The sequence below is a fragment of the Pinus tabuliformis genome, chromosome 1_1 (assembly GCF_031772625.1).
Source record: "Pinus tabuliformis cultivar Carrire ecotype Pingquan chromosome 1_1, CPIR1, whole genome shotgun sequence".
NCBI classification, from domain to species: Eukaryota; Viridiplantae; Streptophyta; class Pinopsida; order Pinales; family Pinaceae; genus Pinus; species Pinus tabuliformis.
This window is the reverse complement of record NC_142297.1, coordinates 466,364,558-466,382,872: the sequence shown is the minus strand read 5'-3', so window position 1 is coordinate 466,382,872 and position 18,315 is coordinate 466,364,558. Positions and strand designations below refer to the sequence as shown.

Below are 18,315 nucleotides of genomic sequence, written 5' to 3'. Positions count from 1 at the left end.
TACTCGACGGTACGCGGGAGCACAAGTCCGTATTGATACTTATCGCTTCACCGTGGAGGAATCACCCAACCACTCAACGCTAAGATATCACGTTTAACGACGCCGGAACACGTCTCTAGCTTAGACCTCTATGTGTTTGCGTTATGTTTCAATGCGTTGTTATGTAAATTCAATTCATTTTAATGTTGATCTTGCTTAGCAGTTTGCCTTTAAGGATCACCACGAGATGTATATATACAACTTCCTAAATGCAATCTAAGATGAGAAGCAAAACTTTTCAATCTTTCAACTTTGAAAACCTTAATCTACTGAGGGAAAAGAAAGACATCAACTTTTCACATAGATCATAGAACACACACTAAATGCACTTTTTCCTAAATCAACATGCAAACTGTCAATAATGCACATGCACAATGCAGATATTTCTTTTCTTTATCCTTAATGTTGATGTAAGACAAAAAGGAAACTGTTGTATAACTTTGAATCTAATTTCAAGCGAAAGTAAACAAGCTTGTCCAAAATCAAAAGACACCTTAAGATCGACTTGTTTAGACACTGGAAATGTATAGATTCAAACCACAAAATGAAAAACAAACAAACTCAAACAACCATGAACAGTAATAAAACTAGCTCTTAAGATCACGACGACACTTTTACAGTTCAGGATCTAAGAGGCCACAGCTATACTGGTTTGCTTTTCACAATGGGAAACTGTAACTGAAACAAGAAATACTGAAAGAACAATCACATTTTCATCACACAACTGAGGCGGAATAATGTCAAGGAAAGTTGGTTTACAGCAAGTACAAATGACAAGCAATCAGTAGCAAAATAACAGTGAAAACAGGGCCAAGACTCAGTAGGAAACCTCAGCAAGACACTGGCTAACTGGTCCAGCGTAGGCTCTGGTCTGTCAAACTGACTCTCAGCGCAGTTCCCGAAGGGAGTACCTACGCTGAAATGCAGACTGCCTTTGGACAGCCTGCACTGAGACACGAGAGTTGCGTTTACAAGGGTTTCCGGGTCATAAAAAGCTCAAAAATTCACTGTTTTTGCTGAAATAAAAAGCTATAGGTCAAGTACAAGCTAAGGGATGATCAAGAGGATGAAAAGCTATCACAAAGAGCACAAGAGTCCTTGTGGATCAGCTCTTCAAATCATAAACTTGCTCAGAAACTGAGCCAGAGCAGCTGCCTTCTACTTTGCAATTGAAGGACTCAATTGCAGTTCGATTTGGTGCTCTCCTTGTTTATGAGATGAATAGCAAGAAACACAATAAACCAACAAGATACTAGGTCCCCAGCGGAGTCGCCAGTTTGTTGTGGGGAAAAGTATCCGACTCGGAATGACCCTATCCCTACTCTAAGGGTGATAGTTCCTTAGCAACAACTGAAAGTAAAGCTTTGATATTTTTCCTTTATGAAAGTACAGAGAAGGAAGAAAAGATTGACCAACCGATGTCTTTCGCTTTTGTCGATCCTGCCTCCTCTCTTTGCCTCTTGTTCCCAGCTCCTTGCTCCCTTTGCCGGCCCAGCTACACAAAGATCCTGCAAAAACAAGAGAGGGAAACTACAAGAAACATGTACTCATAACTGATGCATGGATTAGGATGAATCAAATATACAGATAAAAACAATACATCATTGCAATACAAGTACATAGGAGAACATCAAAGCTTTATTGATAGAAGAAAAAGGTTCTGAGAAGGTTACAACCATAAATGGCTCCAATCCAGTAGCACCTCCCCAGCAGCAAGAAATCTCCTCTTCCCCTCTATAAAAGCAATCACCCAATAGCTCTAACTGTAAACCAACAGCACTTCCTTGCTTTGCACAAAATTCCAGCCTTCTTAGACCTCATAGAAGAGCTCTATATATAGGAGATTTGGAGAAAGGATGAGTCAGCTTGAGACTGACCTAAAGCTGCCTTGTGTCCTCTCCCTCTTCAGTTAAACTTCAGTTCTTGAGTCCACTTGGAGATCCTTGCTTCCACATGGAGATCAAGTACCTGTTACTCATCATAGGGCGAATTCCTTGAACCAAGTGTCAGTTTGGAAGCTTCCTGGGCAGTTGACACCTTGCAGAATGACTGTGCCACTTGGCCAATCTCGCCCAGCGCAGGTAGCCTTCATTGGTTTTGACTTTCAGTGCAGGTACAAGGAGGAGCAGTTGACATTCAGCGCAGATGCTCAGTGGAGCAGCTGACATGATCCAAAAATAGCCTGTTTTTGAGTGTTTTCAGGTGGAGAACTGATGGGAAGTGCTGTGGTTTGCTGACCTTGTTCTTCTAGGGGTAAGAACAACATGTTTAGGGACTGAGGATCCCTGTAATTATTGACATTTCATGCTCCATGCTGCGAGGCACAAAAATGTCTATAACAGGACCCGAAAAACTGCTAAAAATAGTAAGTTGTGCTACAATTAAGGAAACTGAAAATGTTGAGAAAGACAATGGTGGGGGTCCAGGTGGACTTGGCAGGTGGCCACCAATATCCACCTGGATCATTCCTCCCCCCTTAGGAAGCAATGGTCCCCATTGCGTTGAGCTCCTCCATGAGATGAGGAAACTTCTGCTGAACTTGTTCCCTGGTGAGCCACTTTCCCTGCTGAAGGAGTTGGCCTGCTTTGACAACTCGATATAGTTGGATATTCTGTTGGCGAGTGTTGTTGATCTGTGTGTCCATGATCCGATCAGTTGCAGCTTGTTCCATGCAATCTGGATTTAATTCTGTGGGTTTGAGCTGTTCTGCAATGTCGGATGTGTCTAGCAATGGTGGAAAGTATGGCCGAAGGTGGTCCACATTGAACACTGGGTGCAGGCCAAGGAATGGGGGAATTCTGAGCTCAAATGCATTGTCTCCCATAGCCTTAGTAATGGTGTAAGGACCATATCGGAGTGGTCTCAATTTCCGATAGGCTCCAGTAAGGCGTTCCGTTTGCAAATGCAACCAGACTTTTTCGCCCACCTGAAACTTGTGTGGCACCCGGTGTTGATCATGTCGCTGCTTTTACTTGGCATTTGATTTCTCAAGAATGTCATGGACCTGCTGGCGAATATGTTGGATGCGCTCAATGAAGCTGCTGGCCTTATCTGTTTCGGACTGGACATGAGCTGAATTCATGTGAGTAGTTGCAAGGGGCATGGCCACATCAATGGGGCATAGTGGCTGGAATCCCAAACCCACCTGAAAAGGGCTATGGCCAGTGGAGCTGTGAAGAGCTCGGTTATAGCTGTGCTGAACATAGGGGAGGCTCTCGTCCCATGTGCGTGGATGCTTTGAGTTATACATGCGCAGAATGTGCACAATCATCCTGTTGACAACCTCTGTCTGGCCATCAGTTTGAGGATGGAAGGCTGTGGACTTCGTGAGTTTGGTGTCCAGCATTGACCAGAGACTGGACCAAAATGTGCTGAGAAACCGACTATCCCGATCTGAGATGATAGACTGTGGGATCCCAAAGTGCACCCACACTCGTTCAAAGAAGAGTTTAGCAGTGGCTTCTGCTGTGATATTCTTCTTGCAGGCCATCATAATGGCCATCTTCGAGAACCTGTCGACGACCACAAAAACACAGTCATTTCCATGCTTAGTTGAAGGAAGACCTGACATGTAATCCATGGAGATGGATTCCCAAGGTCGACTAGGGGTAGGCAACGGGGTATAGAGGCCGTGCTTCTTAATGGTCGGTTTGGCAATGGCATAGGCAGTACATGATCGGATGTACTTCCCAACATCCTGTCGAAGATTCGGCCAATAGAAATAACTTTGCAGTACTGCCACTCTTTTCTCGACCCTGAAATGCCCAGCAGCTCGACTGTAGTGTGCTTCCCAAATCATCTTGGCACGCTCTCTTGAAGGAACACAAAGGTGACCGAGGTGGCATAATAGGGCGTCCTGGAGGTGAAAATCTGCAACATGTCGACCCTCCAAGAGTGTTTGGTATGTGTGGCCGAATTCCGGGTCGCTTTTGTAGAGAAGTGGCCAATCAGCAGTCTCGTGCCCACAAGAGTTGAGCACGGTGGTTAGCACCATGATCGGTGGCTGACTGAGGCAATCTGCAACATTATTGGTGATGCCCTTTTTATACTTGATATTCAAGTGAAACTATTGCAGGTATGTAGACCACTTCTGATGGTGATCATTCTGCAATTTCCCTTGGGTCTGTATGAATTGCAGAGGCCGGTGGTCTGTGTGGATGACCGTTTCCTCCCCCAAAATGTAATGCTTCCATTGTCGGCAGGCCTGTACAATGGAATACATATCTTTATCATAAGTGGGGTACTTGACTTGACAGTGCAGAGGAACCCCTGCCGGTGAGGTGAAGATGTCCTCGTAATCCTTCACAACCTTGTCCATCTGTAGTTGTCGTGCATAGGGACCCCGTTTGGAGGCCGCGACCACTGTCTTCTTCTTTCCTTGAGGGCGTATCATCAGGAAAACAATTTTCCTAGTTTTGGAAATGATCTTACTGCATTGTTTTGCAGTAATCAAAGAGATGGCGGCAGGTGGTGCTACCTCTGGTATCCTGAACAACTTATTTCCCAATGTAATAATAACAGCACGGGGCCTTGATTCATACACAGCATGTCACTTCCACAAGTATGGTTGCCCTAGTAATACATCACAAACTTCAAGGGGAGAAATGTCACACAATACCTCATCCGTGAAGGGCTTGATGTTGTATGGAAGGCAACACTGCTGGCTCACGCGAAGATCCCGTCCTTGGTGAAGCCACCCAATGGTGTATGGTTGTGGATGTGCTGTGGTCGGTAAGCCCAACCGCTTCACGACCTCTGCCGAAATGAGGTTCTTTTGACTCCCGCTATCAACAATGAACTGTATCGGGGAGCCCTTTACCCACATCTGGGAGTGGAAGAGACGCTCCTCCTCCTCTGGATCTTCGGGTTCATTTTTCTGGATCTTTGCCGTAGCAACAGTGGCACTGGGATCCGCATCAATGATCTGCTTCCCTTTTTCATACCCCTTATCGGGTTCTAACTCAAAGTCGGAACATGCATCTGATTCTGATACCTTTAGCTCAGCCACCAGTGACTGCTTGGCCCGACACTCACTTGTGTTGTGAGTGGAGCTCTTATGGAACTCGCACCATTTTCCAGTGTCCTTTCTCGGCTTCGCGGCGCCGTTCTTTGCTTGCGGCTTTGGCTGGTTGTCTTGGGCTGTCCCGCCTTGGCTTTGTCCTTTGTTCTGTGGTTTAGGGGCACCTTTCCCCTGCTTTGGATTCGCAGATCCAAGGTCTCGCTTCTTTTGTTTAAACTTCTGCTCGACCTTGACGGCATATCGGTATGCTGCACCGAGCGAGGGGATGTTTAGGAATTGTATTTCTTCCTGGATGTACTTGTGCAGGTAGCCACGGTATTTGAGTATCAAATGTTGCTCCGAATCCTTGATACCCAACTTTGTGCGAAGGGTATGGAAAAGATTGGTGAACTCCGGCACGTCTTGGTCCCTTCCCTGCCGCAACATGGTCCACTTTATGTATTCATCCTCATAGCTTCTGACAGGGTAGTACTGCTCCTTGATGGCATCCCGGAACGAATCCCAGGTGGGTGCGGCTGAAAATAGTGAGCCAGTACTTTCATCCTTCTGCTCGCAGTAGATTTCCCACCAGTCCTTGACGTGGGGGCCTGCTTTGAGAAGAGCAAAAACAATCTTTTCCCGACTCGAAAATTCATGAACAGACAAATAACCCTCTAGCAGATTTAACCATTTATCTACGGCATCTGCGTCTATCTGACCCTCGAATATGGGGATTTCAAAATTAACTTGTACCTTAAAGGGTGTGGCGTTTCCAGAGTAGCTGCTGGAAGCCGATGTGTTGCTTCTGTGTAGCCGCTGAAGGATCTGGGCAAAGCTGTCCATCATCGCGTTCCGTTGTCGCTCGAGGGCTTCTTCGAGCAAGATTTTGATGGGATCTCCTGCCCCCTCGTCTTTCTTCTCGTCCGCCATGGGAGGCCGTCGGAATTTGCGAGGCTGGTCTTGCAAAGGTTCAACCAGTTCAAGCCCTAACTCCTTATATCCCGACCTTGTTGGGGACATGCAAAGAAAAACAGAGGAAAAGCAGACCGCTCTGATACCACTGATCCAGATTTAGACAGGAACGCAATAGATTACAGAGATAACCATAAATACAGAGATGCGATAACCATAAAAACAGAGATGCAGTGGAAATAATACTTCATTTCATTAATCGGAATACTGAAATATGCTTAGAAATAGAAATAACCTAGCTAGGGTGATGGTAGCTTATCTCTGAGAAGAGATGTGCGCCTACATGCCTCTGAACTGCTCTAAAACTGTATTACAATGAGGCTCGAAGGCCTATTTATTGTTGAGAAACAATGGAAAACCCTTCACATCCCGAAACCTAGCCCTAGAAGATGAAACGCCAAATTGTGGGCCCCGTTTGGGTAAATTGGTACATCAATTTCCCGGGGTCGTAACTTTGGCATACGATCTCTGTTTGACGCGTACGATAGCTCGTTAGAAAGATCTATCCGAGTACTACCACTTTGGGAGGCAACATCGGTCCATGGACCCATGTTGCCCCAGAATCCAAAAAAAAACGTCGTTTAGGGCCTCAAAACGGTTCCGGAAGTTCAGGACCCGAAAAAGTACTAAAAATAGTAAGTTGTGCTACAATTAAGGAAACTGAAAATGCTGAGAAAGACAATGGTGGGGGTCCAGGTGGACTTGGCAGGTGGCCACCAATATCCACCTGGATCAGTCTTCCATAGAAAAATATCTAAGATGCCTTTTCTAAATTATGATTTGTAACTTCAAAAAAGAAAGTCTAGCTTTTCTTAAAAATTTTATCTAAGGGTCCCCATTCATTCGGTATCATGATTTGATACTAAATGAAGGAGGGGGGGGTTGTTGCTGGCCACAAAAGATCCCTATACTACTAGTGTAACCCCTTATTGTTATTAGTATAACCCCCTTATTATATTGTTGTGCTCATGTAGTCCCCATATTGTTATTATTGTGCCCTTACATTATTATTGTTATGCCGGCTTTGATTATATTATGACCCCTTAGACTCCTATATATAGAAAGGAGGTCTTGTCATTTGTATATCCAAGAATTTTTCATTTTTGTAATGTAAAGGAGGTTACCCCCTCGAAGAGGCTAAATTCTAAGGCATTGATCTATATTTTCTATCTTTTTGTGAGCTTCTTTCCTAACATTCTAGAAGTACCATCATATATTTTAATCTTGATACTACCAATCCCAACATTTTTTCATGTAACATCATTACCCATGAAAACCACACTATCATCAATAGATTGGTATGAAGAGAACCAATTCCTTTGAAGACACATATGATCGGAAGCACCAGAATCTAGAAACCAATTACGATGACATTGAGAAACAATAGAAGTGGACAATACCTCATCAACAATACCTGCGCTTGTTTCAGTTGAATTAGCTTCCTTTGTAGAGTCCTTTTTAGTAGCTTGTTCCTTTCTTTTCTAGCAATCCTTCTTAAGATTCCCTAATTTGTTACAGTACCAACACTTTAACTTACTCTTCTTGCCTCTTGACTTTGATCTTGATGTGTCTCTCGAATTCTGATCTTTTTTTTTTTGATTGACCTCTTTCCACCTTGCTTCTGATGTTGAGGTTTCAAGGCTAGATTTTTGTCGAGTTTCCTTAGACAATAAATCTCCCACAATAGCATCAAATTCAATGGTATCAATAGAAGTAAAATTGATAGAGGTTACAAAATGATCCCAAGACTCAGGCAGAGAACACAATAGTGTGATTTATTTGTCTTCCCCTTTGAGATTTACATCTATACTAGACAACTAGAATAAAAGATTATTGAAAGAATTCAAATGATTAGATATCTTTGTACCTTCCTTCATTTCAAAACTGTATGACTACTGCTTCAATAAGATTATGTTTGTTAAGGACTTCGTCATATAAAGGCTTTCTAACTTGGTCCATAAGCCTATAATTTTTTTCTCTCCAATGATGTTAAACAACACATCATCTACCAAGCACAAACGAATAACACTGAGGGATCTTGCATCCATGTCCTCCTAGTCGTCATTATCCATGCCCAGAGGTTTATTTGCCCTACCCAACAATGCCTTTGCCACTCCTTGCTACACAAGAATATCCTTCATCTTAACCTTCCATAGCTCAAAGCTATTATTTCCATTGAACTTTTCGATTTCAAACTTCACATTTTGCATCTTTTCCATTGAAACAAACTTTTCCTGGAAACTCTGATACCACTTGTTGAGTTGAGCAGTGAAATCATTACCTGCAAAAAAAATTTAAATTGCAAAAAATAATAGCAAATAAAGAAGATAACAGAATAATCAAACACAAATATTGAAACAATGTTTTACGTGGTAAAACCCTCCTTGTGAGGGAAACATCCACGGGGCAATGATAATCAGTATTCTTATTATTCAAGGGATATTTACAACAACCAAATCACAAGCATACATTATCCCACCATTCAACCCACTCTCCATTTGTTTTATGTTTTTCATATTGCCTCTATAGGCTTACATGGATAAATAGAAACCTATCAGATTTTTTCTAAATCCATCCACAACTTTTAAAGAAGTTACATAAGAAACTTTTTACATAAAACAAAAAAGTTCCTTTATATGTTTTTTCAAAAAACTTAGATTAGGAAAAACAAACTAAGCCAAAGGAACCAATCTTAGCTATTATCCCAAAAATATAGGGAAATAGTTGGCAACTTCTAACAATCTCCACCTTGACAACAATTTACCTGATATATCATGCCCAAAATATTCATCACCTTCCTTGCAAGCCAAGAGAAGCTAGGCACCATTTTAGCTTCTCTCACAAAATGGGTTTTGTGAACATGTCTACATAATTTTTCTTTGTATGGACTTTTTCTAGAGCCACTGCTCCACTTTCATCAATAACATGTCTTACAAAATGATATTTAACATGTATATGTTTTGTCTTACTATGATAAGTTGGATTCCTTGCCAAATGAATAGCACTTTGACAATCACAAAATACTTTCACCTTGTCCTGCACCCTTCCAAACTCACCTAACAAACCTTTTAACCAAATTGCCTCTTTGCAAGCATGCGAGAAAACTATGTATTCTGCCTCAGTAGTGGATAAAGAAACTATCTTCTAAAGCTTTGACATCCAACTAACAGTTCCACTTGCAAGAGTAAAAACATATCGAGAAGCAGATTTACTCTTGTCCAAATCACCTACAAAATTTGAATCAACATAACCACAGACTGAATCACTACTACCATTATAGGTGATACAATAATTACTTGTACCTTTAAGATACTGAAGCACTCATTTCACTGTTTCCCAATGCTCTTTACCTGAATTTTCCATGTATCTACTAACAACACCAATTGCATGTGAAATATTTGGCCTTGTACTAACCATCACATACTTTAAGCATCCTACTACATTAACATATGGTACACGAGAAATTTACTCCTTTTCTTCATCATTACTAGGACACAAACTGAAGAAAGATTGAAATGGAAAGCTAAAGGGATTTTAACATGTTTCACATTATTCATACCAAATCACAAAAGTATTTTCTCCACGTACTTATGTTGTGATAACCACAACTTACCATTTTTCTTGTCTCTGTGTATCTCCATGGCCAATATTTGTTTTGCTGCTCCAAGATCCTTCATTTCGAAAGTCCTAGCCAACTGAGCCATTAACCTGTTGATCTCAACCACGCTTTTCCTTGCTACAAGCATATCGTCAACATTTAACACCAAAGTAATGAATATGCCATTTTCCAAGTTTTGAAAGTAAACACAATGATCATACTCACTTCTGGTAAAATTGTAGCTCAACATGAAGGAATCAAACTTCTTGTACCATTACCTGGGAAACTGCTTCAGGCCATACAATGATTTCTTAAGTTTGAAAACAAACTTCTTGTTGAGATTTTGAGCAAAACCTTCTGGTTGTTCCATATATATATCCTTATCCAAATCTCCATGTAAGAATGTTGTTTTAACATCTAGTTTCTCTAATTCTAGATAATATAATGCAGCTAATGCTAACACAACTCTAACTGAAACAATCTTAACAAATGGTGAAAAAATCTCATGGAAATCAATACCTTCCTTTTGATAATATCCTTTTGCAACCAATCTTGGTTTTTACTTATGAACAATATCATTAGCTCCTTTATTTAATATGTAAACCCACTTGCAACTGACAACTTTCCTATCCTTAGGAAGTTCCACCAGATCCCATGTCTTATTTCTTTGTAAGGCATCCATTTCCTCTTTCATTGCTACTTTTCATTTATCGCTATCATATACTTCCATTGCTTCCTAATAACAACTAGGTTCTCCATAATTAGCAATTAATAAAATAGATGTAGCAAAATCATCATAGCTTTTAGGAAAATATCAAATTCATGTAGACCTTCGTAGAATTTGTTGTAGTATTTCCTCAGTTTCCTGAGAAATTTTTGTATCCTCATCTGTGGTACTTTTCTTGTTTCATTTCACCATCTACATTTGAATTCATGAATGAGGATTCATCAAATATGACATCTTTGTTAATAATGATTTTGTGTTTATGTTGTAGCGATTAAAACCACCCTACAAAATTTTGCCTTAGCTTTGTTTTGGAGCCTCCCTACCAACCTTTCACAGCAGCATGTCTTGCTTCATCAAGTACACAAGCTTCAGTGATTTTCTTGCAGAAAGACAACTTGTGCACCAGAGCTTGTTGAACTCCCCTCACAGGCTATTCTCCCGGACTTGGTCTAGCTACAAGCTGAGCAACTCCCTCAAGAAATTGTGTAATTCTGGACGACAACCAGCCTTCCCTCCAGGTATTGCATAATTCTATCTAGCAGCCTATTGGACTCCAAAATTACGCAAATCTGCCAGTCAAGCTTCATCCAAAAAATTGCGCAATTTCTCCTAGTAGGGCTGCTCAACCTAGGAATTGCGCAATCCTGGGTAGCAGTTAGCTACTTTGCCTAGAAATTGCACAAATCTCTTGGGAAACTAGCCCAACTCCCTTCTGGAAATGCACATTTCCTCCTAGTAGCTGAGCGGGCTCTTGCATGTGTAGTTGGGCTGACCAGTTCCACTCAACACATCCCGTGATTCAGGGAGCTTTTTTGAGCAGCTAGAGGTTACATGCAAAGATTGTTTTACAATCTTTCCTCCACGTGTTGGATTTTCCTAGATTTGTGGCATGCATGTCATAACCCTCAAACTTATTTATTCGATGCTTCAGATCTCACTCATTCACATCAATCTTGGATCTCTGACATCCTAGAGCACATCCAGGACTCTTCGACACATTTGGCTCAACTATTCACGGGTAAGTTGGCTCATCTTGTCTTTTTCAGCATTTGTGTCAGTTTTTGTGTTTTCTCTTATGTGAGTGATGTTTGCTTGATTTCTTTGAATGCTTGTTTGTTATAGACATTTTTGTGCCTTACAGTTTTGAGCATGAAATGTCCATAATCCAAGGGATCCAAAGTCCATAAAAGTGTTGTTCCTGCCCCTAAAGAAACAAGGTCAACCAATGACAGCTTCTCCCAAAAGTTCTCCACCAAAAACCACTCAAAACTAGTCAAATCAGGATCAATTCAGATGCTCTACTAGCTGCCTGCGTTGCAATGCACCCCAGTACACTAGCTAGGTGCATTGCAACACACCTAAATGCACTACTAGGGTGCGCTGAGCGAGAAATGCTAAATGGCAGTGTCATTCCGCGAGGTGTACAGACACTGGAAGCTTCCAGAATCTTCTCCAATGACACTTGCCTCAATGAATTCGACCAGTGATGAGTAAGAGGCTCTCAGCCTCCAAGTGGAAGCAAGAACTGACAGAGAGAAGCCACAAGTCAAAAAATAAGCTGACTCATCCTCTCTGCTTACATCTATATATGGATCCCTCATCCCAGAGATCCAGAGGCTGGAATTTTGTACTTTGCAGAGAATTGCTGTTGGTTTGAGATTGAGATTAGTACATTGGGTGATTTATGCTTTGTTGGAGGAGAGGAAGGGATTCCTTTGCTGGGAGGTAGATGCTAGATCGGGACTCACTTGGTTGTATCTCCTCTTGGACTTTCTTATCATATCAATAAAACTATTTGAGTTTCTCCTATATGCTTGTATATCAATGATGCTTTGTTATATTTGCATGTTTAGTTTAAATATGATCCTAAACTAGTTATGAATGTAAATCTATGTCTTTTTGTAGTTTTCCTCTTCTGTGATCTTGCAGGAACTTGGTGAAGCTGGACCAGTGAGGGAGCGGGCAGCGGGAAACGAACAAAGAGGGGAGCGAGTGGATCAACAAAACTAGCGAAAGACACAGGTTAGTTACATCCTTCCTCTTCGTTTACATTTCATAAAGAAGAATACGAAAATAGTTTTCCTTGTTTGTTGCTAAGGCACTGTCACACCTTAGAGTGGGATAGGGGCGTTCTGAATGGATACTTTTCCCAACAACAAATTGGCGACTCCGCTGGGGATCGTATCTAGTTAGTTTATTTTTGTTTCTATTGTTGTTCATCTCATAAACTCAGGACTGCCGAATCAAACTGCATTTGCCATTTACAAATGCAAAGCAGAGATCTGCTACTCTAGTCCATTCACTGGGCCTGTTTATGATTTGAATAGCTGATCCACAAATGCTCTAACAGCCCTTTGTGATAGCTCTTAGTCCTCCTTTAAATCATCCCTCTAATTGTACCTTATTGATAGCTTTTATTCGGCCAAAAACCGTAGATTAAACTGCAAACCGCGACCCAGAACCCAGAGACAATTCTCGTTTCTGCTTCAGCGCAGGCTCTGTGAAGAGACTCTGCATTTCAACGCAGGTACCGAGAGGTCTACCTGTGATGCAATTCAGTTTCTCTGTGAAACAGGTGCGCTGATCAAACTGTGCCCTGTGCAGCTGTGGTTCTTTGCTTCTTTTTGTTCAGTTTTATCTCTGATTTTTGCAGCCTATTATCAGTGAGTGTACCTATCTAAAAACCCCTTTTCTTTGCCTTAATTCTGCCTCAGTTTTATAAAATAAACTGTATTTGTTTTTGTGTATTTGTTACATCATTTGCAGTTTCCCATTACAAAAGTAAACTAGTCATACTGTCGCCCTTAGATCTAGACCTGTCGTAAGTGTCGTTTTGATCTTAGGAGTAAGTTTGTTTGCTGTTGACAGTTGATTACGCTTTTACTTTTGTCTTTTGGTTTGAATTTATGCATTTCTAGTGTCGAAACAAGTGTTTACTTCAAAATCATAAAGTGTCGTAATCGTCTTTTTTGATTTCGAAAGAAGCTTGTTTGTGTTTTTCACTTGAAATCGAATTCAAATTTGTACAACAGCTTTCTTTTTAGGCATCAATATTAAGAAAGTGAAAAAAAATACATGCATATGTGCATTTGAATTTTGACAGTTTGTATGGATTGATTTAGGAAAAGTGCATTTACAGTGTTCTCTATGCTCTTTGAGAAAAGATTGTGTCTTTCTTTTCCCCTTGTAGCTAGGATTTTCATTGTTGAAAAGATATAAAAGCTTGCTTATCATCTTTAGACTGCATTTAGGAATTGTGTCTACATCTTGTGGTGATCCAAAAAGGAAAACTTCTAAGAAAGATCAACCTAAAATAAATTGAATGAACTTAACAACGCTTTGTAACTTAACGCACAACATAGAGGTCTAGGCTAGAGACGTGTTCCGGCGTCGTAAAACCTGGTAACTGTTGCCTCACTGATGGTTGGGTGATTCCTCCTGAGAGACGATAAGTGCCAGTACGGATTGTGCTCCCACGTACCATCGAGTATATATTGGGAGACCCCTATAGGCATAAAACCTTTATCCATAGGAAGCTGTGTCAGCCGCCCTACTAATCGCAATGCACTGAACACAGCATTCGGGAAGATTGACCGCCCGTACCCTAAAAAGTATTCTGTGGTTTTGCGATTGGTTTGGCACACCCTCTATCTAGAACTCCAGAGCAGTCCCTTTCATTCCTTTTCAGACTCCTTAACGGAAAAGGTCCATCTGAGCACTTGTCACTTCAGGCTCATTAAAAATCGAAGGAGACTAGAGTCATCTTTTGCTTTTTCTCGACTCTTTAAAATTGAAAAAGCAAGTTGTGTCCAAGGGTCGTTAAAATTTATTTTAAACGGAATATTCATACCCTTTTTCCTACGTTGATCTTTAGGTTGAGAAAATGGAGCCTACCAACCAAGGAATTCCCCTTGGTTGAAATCCTAGTCCCTTCTCCTCTTGGGGAGATGTTGGTGCGCCCCATATGGCCACATTGTCGCTTCGAGGACTGACAATTGGCTTGCTAGTCTGGTTCTTCTTAACCAATGTCGTTCAGAACACCACTATTCCTGAACAGTCGAATCAGCAATTAGACGAGTCCAGAATTTCCCACCAACCTTCTACTTCCTCTAATTCTTCTTCTCTTCCTTCCTCTTCGCATGACGGGACTAGTAAAGCTAAAAACCAAGTTCCTAAGGAGAAAAAGGAAAAGAAGAAGAAAGAGAAAAAGCAGAAGGAGCCAAAGGCAAATAAGGGAAAACAAGTATCGTCTAATGAAAATCCACACACAACACTGACCAGGCCTAAATCGCCATGTGTCATTTGCAAGGGAGACCACTTTCACAGGGATTGTCCTTGCATCCCTCGGATACTAAGGGACTTGTCTCCCCGTTTGCACAATCCAGTGTCGTCAACCTTTGATAGCCATGTTGAAAGTACACCGTCAACTAGAGAAAGTGAAGTCCTAGGACAAAAAGGGAGGGCTAGACCTCCCTGTAGACTGTGCGAAGGCAACCATGCCCTCCACCGTTGTCCCTTCTTAGACGAGGCCAAAAGAGTTCTGGATGATCGTCTGGTTTCACCGTTACGACTCCCTCCTGGATATAAAAAACTCTTGCCGAGTCCTTCGTTAGTTGAGAATCCAGCTGGCCCGCTCAAGTGGTCAGCTGAAGCATCTATCATTAAGGATAAACCGACTGAATCCATACCAGACGAAAGTCAAAAGGTCGAGGCGGTAGTTGACCTGGTCTTGCCTTCAGAGGTTTTGTCTTCGAATGATACAGTCACTGAAGAGGATAAAGATGACACCATCCAAATTCTCTTCATCAACACAGACTCCGACGAACACGGGGGCAATCCACCCATTCCTTTATCGCAGGAAGGAAGTTCGTCAGAGCGATACCCGGCCGTCTACTCGGTCCCACCACCAAGCAACCTAGTTGTATCCTTCGACTGGAACCAACTAGGCAGACCCCGTTTGCCAGCAAGCATACCATTTCGAATTATCGTTCAAATATACAGAATGGTCATGGCTGGCACCATCATTGATGAGGGGGCATCTGTGAGTATCCTTTCCTCTATTTCTTGGAAAGCGCTTGGTTCGCCATCGCTTTTGCCTGAAATGAGAAATCTGACAGGCTTTGATAAAGGAACCAGTCGACCTTTAGGGATCCTCCCCAATGTGCCTATCACATTGAAAGGGAAGACCGTTCAAATGAACGTGATGGTCGTTCAAGGACCCTAGGATTATAACCTACTCCTTGGATGAGACTATATTTATTGCATGGGAGCCATCGTCTCCTCACTCTTTAGAGTAATGTGTTTTCCGCACGAAGGAAGAGTGGTCAAGCTCATGGACCAGCTTTCATTTCCCGGATCACGCATCGCAAATAGTCATATACCATCCCTAAATGGTCTCTTCACACAAGAAATGTCTCAACCCACGGTCCGTCCTCCCGATGAGCGCGGGTAATTCGGAGGGATATGACTGGAACCTAGGGGGCATGCGTCCTGGTCTGCTTCGGCAGGAAAACTTTAGGTATAGGGTAGGTTTCTGCGGGAGAATATGACTAGTCCGTACCCCGTCCGTGATTGGAAGAGGGGTTGTTCTAGAATAAGATTCTTCTGTCAAAGTTATGTGTTTGGCGCTCGTTGTCAATCACCTTTGTCTATCTCGGTAGACATCGCCAAAGAAATGTTTTGTTTGCTGTGCGAATAGAACAATCTTTGGGTAACCTGTAAGAGGTAGTACCCTTCCTGATAAAACAAATGTTTTGTCAGCTCGAATAAAGGGTGACCCTTCCTGATAAAACAAATGTTTTGTCAGCTCGAATAGAGGGAGACCTCGAAACTCTGTTTTATACCTGGGGGCATGCAAACCTTTTGGAGTGCAAGCAAGGGGTGGCTATTTATTTTTTAATTTTTTAGGACCTCTAACCCTTTAAACTCGTAGGATTAGTCGTTTCCGAACTTGCATAACGAAAGGATGCGGGGCAAAGCTTTGAAAGGTGCAAGCTCCATAAAAAATGGCATCTTCAATGAGACATTCTTATCATACGACTGGATTAATCGAGCAGTTTTAGCACATAGTTCATGCTCGTTAAAAAATAAACATAAGATCGAGCAGTTTTAGCACATAGTTCATGCTCGTTAAAAAATAAACATAAGATCGAGCAAGTGTTTCAATCTGCGTTTAAGCTCATTAAAAAATGAACTATCCTCCGGTAAATAACCACCGTGAATGTAACATTATCAGCCATTAAAGCCTTGGTCGTGTTTGCACCGTCACCTCCACTTTTCCATTGGCCGATCATTCACCTCCATTTGATTGTTTACCCATTTTGAGGAACAACTGCGAAAAGTGATTTCACTAGCCATCCTTGTGACACTGCCGTGATTGGAAAATTCCAACCCTTACCTGGAATCAGCTGCTACCCGTTTTATCACTCGTTCCTCAAAATACGAGTCTTCTTTAAGCTCTTTTCATCTGACTCGTAAAATATGAAAAGATTGCCGAGTTTTGGCCTTCCAGCTCGTTAAAGCGACTGGAAGTGCTATCCCTCCTCTAGATTTTAATCTTTTTGGACCTGAGGGATTATTGCACAAAAAGATCGAGCGCTTGTTTTGTTTGGCTCTTTAAAACTATCGAAAATTCATCCCTTCTGTATTGTTTTATACTTTTTCGGACTTAAGGGATTAGATGACGAAAAAGGACTTCTGGAGTTACCTTTACGTACCTTTTCAGACTCTCTAAAAGTGAAAAGGACCGAGTTATCTTTGTCATTAGACTCGTTAAAAAGATTAATAGCGACAAACTTGTCTTTAGACGAGAACGAGTTTCACTATCGCTAGGCTTGTTAAAACATAGCGATGGGTTTGCCCGAAGGGAAAATTATAGAACAAGCATATGTTATCCTCCTCAAGCTTGACAAAAATAAAGAGGTACTAGTCAGCAATGACTGGGGAAAATTGGGAAGAAACTCAAAGAACTTTTATTGGTAGCAAGTCGCTCTTGAACATGACACTTCCACTCCGTGCCTAAGTCGGGTTGGGTTGTTTCATTCACCGGTCACATCACCATGGTCTCGCCATACCATCCACCTTTGGGGTAAATGCTACCAATCCATCATATAAGTGTCGCCGATATGCTCAAGAGAAGTCATCCAGAGAAGTCACCCGTGTCCCATCCACTACCATACATTATACTTCATTCTTTCATGACAACCACCCTGAACCATATATCATCAGATCATTTTCACCTCCATCAAAATCATTTGCTTCGTTCCGTGTCATTGATGTGGGATACATCAAGGCCCTCCTTTGACGGATCGCTTCTTGTCGACATCAGCTCATTATCCAAGAAGTTGATCTAGGAACACCCCCTTCAGTACTTTGAAGCTTGCATGCCTCAATGGCAAGTTTCTCACTTCCGGCGACAGGTATACATCAATGACCTTCGACCGAAAGATTTTGCGTGGTGTTCGACGCCAAGTCCTTTATTCACACCACGTGAATTGTACTGCAGTACCTTGAGGGTCATTATCATTATCGGTGATTCCTCTCGCGCTTGTTAACAGTTTACATCATTGACTGGTAATCAAGCGATGTCTTTCCATGTTCGACTTCAGAACATTTCTCACATGGATCGACTTGTACTTAGAGTGAAGATCGGACGAGATTGAAGACCCCGGATCTAGTTTCATCCATCTGGGCTGTGATATATATTCAGGAAAAATAAAGACATTGACATGTACAACATTGTAGCACAGATAATCATCCTACCAAAAGGATGGTGATTTCATCAAGATCATTAGTCTACCATCAAACGATTGTCTATCCTATGTACATAAAAATGAATTTATAAAGCTGAGCATGGGAATGCCTGCCTCAGCTAGATCATGAAAACAGTATGAAAAATAATGTATCGTACTGTATCTTATTACAAGTCTCCTCCCAGCATTGGAAGAACTTCGGATCCTCCTAATAAAGCATTTCACCCGA

General features: G+C 41.8%; 1 protein-coding gene across 1 annotated transcript in view; it reads right to left on the bottom strand.

The window, feature by feature from the left end:
• Window positions 1-9,756, bottom strand: part of LOC149213772 (uncharacterized) — a 45,042-nt gene extending 35,286 nt beyond the window's left edge. The window contains exons 1-2 of the mRNA XM_089389145.1: window positions 9,624-9,756; window positions 8,158-8,291 (exon numbers count right to left, since the gene is read on the bottom strand). Of these exons, the coding sequence (XP_089245271.1) occupies window positions 8,158-8,291; window positions 9,624-9,756 (267 nt within the window). The remainder of the gene's footprint in view (window positions 1-8,157; window positions 8,292-9,623) is intronic.
• Window positions 9,757-18,315: the final 8,559 nt, after the last annotated feature.